The following is an 8,712-nucleotide window of genomic DNA, read 5'->3' as shown; positions in this document are numbered from 1 at the left end:
CTGCCTCCGACGGGTCTTCCGGCATCCACCCAGTTTAGGTTTTCGTGGATCCATTTGGATTCGGACGGCTTCGTAGATCACGAACGTGACGTCTCATGCTCTGCATCGACGACTTCTCAACCGATGTTTCTTTTGACGGAACCTCGTCAGAGGGCGGGGAGCTCCCGCATTGCATTAAGAAGAAGAGAATTGGTCCAGTTAATAGGGGAAACTGGACCCAAAAACCATACATGGCACGGTTACATAAGGGAAACCGACGAAGACCACAAAGACCGGGCTAGCACTCAAGGGACGTCGTCCGAGCCAGATACAAGGGTGCCTAAGCCCAAGACCACCGACAACACAACATACCCAACCAAGTCAACCTCTGCAACCTCCAGAACACGCCTGCAACTAGCTGTGTACTTGGGCCTAACCTTCTGAAAAATGAGATCAAACATTGACTTCCACCAAGGCATGGATTGCCTGGACCGCCGTTGGCGTAAGCGGATTCTTATACATCTGTAGATAAGGCTTCATCTTCTCTTGCACCTCCTCCTCGGTGGCTTTCTTAGACTTCATTCCCTTCGATAGTTCCCCATAAGCCTCTGCCAACCTATATTCAGCGCGTTTGGTAGTAGGAATGTTGCAGTTTTTGTTCTTTTTATCCAAACGGTCACTACGCCTTCCGGAACAAGTAGATGCCCCTTCAATCTGCAAATGAATCGGTTCTACGAGCAAGGACTGTGGCGTTGTGCAACTGAAACTGCTTAGGAGCTCATCCAATAAGGTGGTTGAAGGCACTCCAATGTCACCGAGTAGCTCCTCGGACCCGGAAGACATCATATAGGTATTGCCCTCTGAGGCAGTCATCCCTGGAGAGGAGACCAAGGGCGGCACCTCTCCAACCAAGCCAACAGGTAAGGACACCTCAGTCCGCTCCATATCATCGGTCCCTCTGACTTTCTCAGCAACCTTAGCTTGCGCCTCCTCACCTTGAGTCACCATCCTGTGCAGAGCTAGATCGAAAGGAGGAGGAACATCTACAAGTAGAGCCACAACAGCCAGTACCTCGGATGAGCAACCGGCCACACCCGCATCACTGATATCCTTACCGCAAGCAACAACAGGAGGCAGCGATTCCTCATGGTCACACCAGGGAGGAGGTGGACCCATCGGCGCCAAGGAAGAGATGATGGCCGGCGAAGCAACAACTCTGTCACTAATAACCTCCAGCCGCTCCAAGAGGCCTGAGACCTAGGCCGCCCATCCCTGCAAAGCGACCGCCATGTCGCGGAGAGGTTGAACGACCTCCTCCACACGGGCGGTAACCAGGGCCTGCAGTTCGGCGCGCAGCGTCTCGGTCTATGCTGCAAAAAGGGGTTGCAGCAGCCCCAGATCAGCAGCAAAGGTAGTCTTGCCAGGATCGGACAGACCTGACCAAGAGACACCGGAGTTGCTACAAAGGGCCTCCTGAACGAGCCCCGTCGGAGAAGCAACCACGGCGGCCCACGAGCGATGCTGCAACTGTTGTGAAGAAGCTGGGGGCTTGTGGTTGGGGAGGCCAGGAGCAGATGGCGGCAACATGGAGCGGCGGAGGCGACCTTGACTGGCAGGAAGGCCGCCCGGACAGTCACGCTTGCGATGGCCAGAGTGGCCGCAACCCATGCAGGTGACAGGGCCTCGGCAATCGGCGACAAAGTGGTCCTCCGCCAAGCAATGGAAGCAGAGTCTGTAAGCTCTCCGCTTGAATGCGAGGGAGCGGGTGTCCTTCTTCTTGCGGGGCAGGGCAGCTGGCTTCTCCAACCTCGGGCGATGCCGGCCCCCGACCTCCACCCACCCCTTCTCCGCCGGAGCCTGCGATGCATCAGACACGATTTGTGGCCTGAAGTTCGGGGGGGTCGATCTGGAGGGGGCGGCAACTTGAGTGGAGGGAGGAGCCCAGGGCATCCCTCGGAGCGCGAGAGAGAAGCCCCGTCACCACCACTAGCACCGGCAACCAGCAGTCTTGGATCTGGATTTGCAGGGGAGTTCGGACGGAGGGCAGGAATGGGGGGGAGGGGTCGGTGGCCAGGGAGGGATCTGGGGGGTGAGGGTGGTGGGTGGAGAGGAGGCCATGGTCACGGGTGGAGCTCGGGGGGTGAGCTAGGACGCAGCCGCGGCGGCGGCGACAGCGGTGACGGAGTCGCAGCTAGCTTCGATGCGGGAGCTCTCAACCCACCACTGCTTCTATAAGTTTCTGTGTTTCAAAATGTTAGATCCACCAAAACAAAGGCCTGAAGGCGCATCGAACTATGTCCACGATGCGCCACCGTAATAACAAGGAATACAGGACTTGCTTAGGGGTCTGAGGTAACATGCGCCAGCATGCATGTTGGGAGGCCATCCTAGACGTGGTGCACGCGGCGGCAGAGTGAAGCGTGAGATCGATCGGGTGGCCGTTGGGCGGCGTCGCCATTGAAGTTCCCAACCTGACGAACCAGAGCAGTAACTTAATTTGCAAGGCCCCATTCTACCAAAAAAGGAACAAGAAAACGGAGAAAGAATTGAAGTCCCCCATTGGCCGACAAATAGCCGTACGCCCGTGCCTTCCTGCTGCCACGTACTTCAACTGTTGCCAAGCAGTGCACACGCAGCGGTTCTCGCAGCATCCCCATTCCCACCGCGTCACAGACCCATCGCAGCCTCGATCTTTCGCCGCCCTGCGCTTCGCGAAGCTCCGGCCATCTATCTCACCGTCACGGCGCCACGGCTCACGACCACCTTAATCCTTCTACCGAACATATGCATGCGTGTAGCCGGTGCATTTTACATGCTCAATCGATCAAGATCTACACCATTCCTCGTCAACTTCCTTTAGTTGAAGGTCACATCTTCTCTCCATCACTGGTCAAGTCTTCTCGCCAACTATACACTAATACCAGCAGGTTACAGTAGATGCCGATACTATATTACGGCAGATCACATTGGCACTGCACGTCCTGACGTCCGGCACTATATATGGCGGCAGTGAAGTGCAGCCTCGTCCCCATGCACGCTCTGCTGCGCCTGCGTGCGTGCTGGCACCATGGGCCGTCTTGAATTGCACTGCCGAGTGCTGACTGTGCGCTGCTGCTGCATGAATCACGAGCTCCCACGCTGCTATGCTTCCACCTGTCAAATTTTCATTTATCGTCGCTCTTCCCCTGTCTCTCTATCTACAGTGGTAGATTGCTCTGCCCTGGATTTGGCTCAGACATTTAATGTTCAGAATCAATTCAACCAATACCATATCTACACGATCTCCATATGTGTTTATATTTACTCCCTCCGGTCCTTTTTACTCTGTATATTAGAATTTTTTAAAATTAAACTTCATAAAGTTTGACCATATTTATATGAAAAAAACATCAACATCTACCATGCTAAAGCTATACAATATCAAAATTTAAGTCATGACACATCTGTTGATATTGATATCACATTCTGAATGTTAGTATTTTTCTCTATAAAGCTAATCAAATTTTACGAAGCTCAACTTCAGACAAATCTCATATGCAAACTAAAAAGTAAAAATGATCGGAGGGAGTACCATGCCAAATCGATTCGCTCCTCTTGGCGGGCATGTTTAGATAGATGGAAGGCCCCGTGATAGTCTGTTTGTTGCCGTGTGTTCGAGAAAATTGTACGAGTACTATTTATTACTATTATATGGTATCATAATTTAATACTTAATTTTGTTTATTTAATTTTATGTCATCTTAAAATTGCCTAGTTCGCATGCATGATAATAGTTATGATAGGTAACCTAATACATATTTTCAAGTTGTGATATTCCAAAACAAATCGGACCAAATTCCTGTCTTCAAGGCGCGATCTCCACCAGCGTTTACATTTACTAATCCAAAGCGGTACGCAAAGACCAAAACCGTAAAGCCCTAAGATCTCCACCTTTATATTGAGCCAAACTTCAACCACGGCCACAACATGGAGAAGTGCTCGTCCAACGCCACTGCCACCATGCCACTAGTGAACGCCGGCGCACCGGCGCTTGCAATGCTAGCCGCAACGGCTGCCACCATCGTGCTCCTTCTCGCGTTCCTGCGGCGCCAGAGCAGCAAGACCACCGTGCCCAAGCGCGCCGGGCTGCCACTGGGGCCCGCGGGGCTGCCGGTGCTGGGCAACATGCACCAGATGCTCGCGAACAAGCCCGTCTTCCGGTGGCTGCACCGCCTGCTGGAGCACGCCGGCGGGGAGATCGTGCGCGTGCGCCTCGGCCCCGTGCACGTCGTCGTCGTGGCCTGCCCAGCGATGGCCCGCGAGGTGCTGCGCAAGAACGACGCCGTGTTCGCGGACCGGCCGGTCACGTTCGCGGCCGAGTCCTTCAGCGTGGGCTACCGTAGCGCCAGCATCTCCCCCTACGGCGACCAGTGGAGGAAGATGCGGCGCGTCCTCACCGCCGAGGTCCTCTCCCCGGCCACCGAGCACCGCCTCCGCGGCGCCCGTGAGGAGGAGGCCGACCACATGCTGCGGTGGGTGCACGCCCAGGTCCAGTGCAATGCCGGCGGCGTCGTCAACGTGCGCCACGTTGCCAGGCACTTCTGCGGCAACCTCATCCGGAGGCTCACCCTGGGGCGGCGGCATTTCCGCGACAGCCAGCCTGACGGCGTCGGGGCGCCAGGGCCCGACGAAGAGGAGCACGTGGACGCGCTGTTCTCGGTGCTCGGCTACCTCGACGCGTTCGCCGTGTCCGACTACTTCCCGGCGCTGGTCGGCCTCGACCTGGACGGCCACGAGAAGGTCGTCAGGGGCGTGATGAGGACGCTGAACCGGCTGCACGACCCGGTGATCGAGGAACGGGTGGAGGAGTGGCGGCTGCTGCGGAAAGCCGGCGAGCGGCGCGACGTTGCCGACTTCCTCGACGTGCTCGCCTCGCTTGACGGCGCGGGCGGGCGGCCGCTCCTCACCGTGGAAGAGATCAAGGCACAGACCATTGTAAGTTATTCATTGCGTTTATTATTCTAGTAGTAGTATACTTTCATTCATATACTTATATAAAAAGACGATGATCAAAGTCATGTGTAGGAGACCTTGCAGATGTTTTTTTTTTTTGAACTTGTGACAACTTTTTAAAAAGTCTGAAAAAGTGTATGGCGTACATAATAACTGGTAGTACCTAGTAGTATCATGTTACAATTATTTGAATGAAACTTCATAACACAAATCGAGAAAAGGAATAGGCAAATTCGATTTTGAATGTACCAACGTTAAGTTGGGCTTTAAATTTGGCCTTTTATCGCTACCCATTCCAGATTTGGCATATATGTGAATGTTTCCTCACAATTATAAGTACAAAACGAAGCTGGATACACCATATAATTAGTATACATGAGGCAATGGCAAAGATATACTCCCTCCGATCCATCTTACATATCATCAAACGGGTGTATCTCGTACTGAAATATGTCTAGATATATCCATTTGGGCGACAAATAATATGGATCAGAGGAAGTACTGGCAAGTTGCTTTTTGTCTTTGTACGAAGGGAAGCCGGGTAAACCTGATTTTTCCCGCAAAAAAAGGGTAAATCTTATTTGTGGTGATCATTTTTCTTCCTTTCTCCACTTTTGTCGTTTTCATTGTATCCCAGTTTGTGATTAAAAAAATCCCCATTATTTATTTTTACTTCACATATTAATTTTGACTTATGTTTAATTTCCTATTGTTTGATTATGTTTATACAAAGTATCAACATTCACAATACCAATTCAGTATCATCAGATACATAATAAAAAATGTTTTCATAGTTGATTTATTTGATATTTTAAAATTTATTATTTGACATATCTTGATTACAATTAATGTACATTTAATCAAACTTTTAATAATTTTCTTTAAGAAAAAATAATAAACAAAGTAAAAAAATAAAATAAGATGGTACTTCATCCGGTTTTACTAGTCCTCCTCATACTTTTTGTCAAAATTTGATCATTGATTTAATTATCAAAATGTAAGTTATACTGTATATCATAAAATTTGTATCAATTGATTCGTATTTGAAAGAAGTTCCGAATAGTATTATAATTAATACGTAAAACTTATATTTTATTAGTTAAATTTATGATCAAAATTTGACTTCAAATACACGAGAGAATAATAGACCCAGGCAAGGACAATAGATTTCTCCTAGGTTTCATTTGCGAAACCATATAAGTTTAAATCATTATTAATGTTTTGCATCCTCAGGCCCTACAAAAGGCCACTGCCCGACCTTTTATGTTTTCTGCAGCAGCTAGAAAAATTTCCCAATGGGATATAAAACTTTCTGTTCTCACGTGCCTAATCGGTCAGCTGACTCCGGACATGTCCGCACGGCAGCCATCGCTGAGACAGCAGAGACCGATGGACTGACTTTTATTGCATGCATGCATGCAGGATATCATGATTGCTAGCGTGGACAACCCGTCAAACGCGGTGGAGTGGGCGCTGGCGGAGATGATGAACAAGCCGGAGCTGATGCGGAAGGCGATGGAGGAGCTGGACGCCGTCGTCGGCCGGGACCGGCTGGTCCAGGAGCCCGACCTCCGCAGCCTCAACTACCTCAAGGCCTGCATCCGGGAGGCCTTCCGCCTCCACCCGTACCACCCGCTCAACCCGCCCCGCGTCGCCATGGCCGACACCACCGTCGCCGGGTACTCGGTCCCCAGGGGCAGCCAGGTCGTCCTGAGCCGCGTCGCCCTCGGGCGGAACCCCAGGGTGTGGGCCGACCCGCTCGAGTTCCGGCCGGAGCGGCACCTGTCCGGCGACGACGCTGCCGTGGCGCTCAGCGAGCCGGAGCTGCGGTTCGTGTCCTTCAGCACCGGGAGGCGCGGCTGCCCCGGGATCGCGCTGGGCACCCTCTTCACCGTCATGCTGTTCGCGCGGCTCCTGCAGGGGTTCAACTGGAGCTTGCCGCCCGGCGTGGACGGAGTCGAGCTGCGCGAGGCGGAGGGTAGCCTCGTGCTGGCAGAGCCGTTGCGCCTGCAGGCCAGGCCGCGGCTGCCGGCGCATCTCTACGGGCCTCAGTAAGACTGTTCGTTGCGACAGCTATAAAAGGAAGGGGAAATCCATAGTGCAGCTGCTGTATGTGCCCGCGGGCGTACGTGTCTGAGCCCCGGTATATGCAGTCAACGTGTGTGTGGGGAACAAGTAAAATCGTGCGTTCCTTTTTTTTAGGTTTGTATGTATCGAATAAAGTGGCTGTGTGACGAACCCAGCTGTCCGTGAACCGATGGTGACCTGGACCATATCGTAAGCTTTTTTTTTTTTGAGTAAACCATATCGTAAGGCTATGTACATTGTACCATATACAAAGGCCATGGACAATATAATGAAGTGCTTAGAGAGATGCTTTAAAATAACGGAAATGATAAAGGCCGAACGGTCAGATTTCTGGCATCTCGGCTCGAACGCCCTCTCTGTTGTTACTCGTTAGATCATCTCCAGCCGTTCGGCCCCCAGGCGCTAAAAAAGGGCGGTCTGGGAGCGAACCGGCACTAGTTCGGCCCCTGGGGCGACCTAGCGCCCAGTCACGCCCCCAGGCGCCGCTCCCAGGACGCGAAAAATCCGAACTTGGTAATTCCCGCTCACAAAAGACAACACAAGTCAGTCTGTATACTGCCCCGTTACTTGAGTTTGTAACTCTTGTTTCTCAAAAAAAAAAAGACGCCACAAGTCGGGCGATCGCAAGCCACAATTCGGCGTACAAAAAATAGAGCGGCAGAAGTTCACGTGCGCATCACTCGGCGGGCTCTGCCCCAGGTGTCGGCGGAGTTGGTGTGCACGGGCTTGGCGGTGTCGGAGCAGCCTCTGCGCTGGGCGGCGTCGGCGCGGCTTCGGTGGTGCTGAGCGTCGTGGATGCGTCGTCACGCGGGCTTGGCGGCGGCGGCGGCATGTGCGTCGGCGTCGGCGGCCTTGTCGAGGGAAGCTGCTTCAGGATGAGGCCGCGCTCCGCCAAGTACCACGCCTTGACCGCCTCGTCGGTGCTCTGGAGCATGTCCGCCCCGCCCAGCAGGAAACCAGGTCGGTGTTTCTCTTCTTCGCGGCGACGTTCGTCCGGAGCAGGTCGAGCTTGACGGCGCTGCTTGACATCAACGCCGACCACCGCACCTCGATCTTCTCTTCACAAAGGACTGCCCGGGCCTGCGCATCAGCGAGACAGTGCTCGATGGACTCCTGCACTCGAGCGGTGGCCGTGTCGGCGTATTTCCCCTTCTTGGCAACTTTGTTGCCGTCCGGCGGCCCTTCCGATGCGCCAGGAGTCGGCACGTCCGGCTTGTAGGTCTCCTTGGCCTTGTCGAGGATGCGCCGGACTTCCGCCCACTTCTCGCACTTGTCAATGCGCTTGTAGACGTGGAGGTATTTGAATTCGGCGTCGCTGTTGCTCTGCCGGTACAGGGTGAACATGCGCAGCAACTGCGCGGAGGGACAAACAGTTGGCGCGCGTATACGGCGAAGAGAAGCGGGAGGCCGGCGTGGCATACCTGATCCTCGACGCTGGCGCCGATCTCTGGGCGAGCCGCGACCTCCTCGACGACCCCATGCCATTTGTTGCACGCCCCCTAGATACGCCCCCAATGGTTCGCCATCGCCTTGGAGCTGCGCTGCATGTAGACGTCTTTGAAGTAGGGGTCGACGAGCTTGCGCTCGTCGAACTCGGCCTTGATGCGGTCCCAGTACGTGTCGACGCTCTGGTTCGTGCTGGTCGTCGGGTCG

The 8,712-nt window shown here is 53.4% G+C and overlaps 1 protein-coding gene across 1 annotated transcript; it reads left to right on the top strand.

The window, feature by feature from the left end:
- Positions 1 to 3,732: 3,732 nt before the first annotated feature.
- On the top strand, positions 3,733 to 7,306 carry LOC123107274 (tyrosine N-monooxygenase). Its single transcript, XM_044529266.1, has 2 exons — positions 3,733 to 4,953; positions 6,394 to 7,306. The coding sequence occupies exons 1-2, from the start codon at positions 3,946 to 3,948 to the stop codon at positions 7,024 to 7,026; spliced, it is 1,641 nt and encodes a 546-aa protein (XP_044385201.1). The 5' UTR covers positions 3,733 to 3,945; the 3' UTR covers positions 7,027 to 7,306.
- Positions 7,307 to 8,712: the final 1,406 nt, after the last annotated feature.

Source organism: Triticum aestivum, chromosome 5A (genome assembly GCF_018294505.1).
Source record: "Triticum aestivum cultivar Chinese Spring chromosome 5A, IWGSC CS RefSeq v2.1, whole genome shotgun sequence".
NCBI lineage: Eukaryota > Viridiplantae > Streptophyta > Magnoliopsida > Poales > Poaceae > Triticum > Triticum aestivum.
The sequence above is the reverse complement of the archived record's forward strand: the minus strand, read 5'-3'. Positions and strand labels throughout refer to the sequence as shown.

Coding starts and splice junctions, on each gene's coding strand:
- LOC123107274 (XM_044529266.1), top strand. CDS start 3,946: ATGGAGAAGTGCTCGTCCAACGCCACTGCCACCATGCCACTAGTGAAC. Junction 4,954..6,393: donor AGATCAAGGCACAGACCATT/GTAAGTTATTCA, acceptor GCATGCATGCAG/GATATCATGATTGCTAGCGT.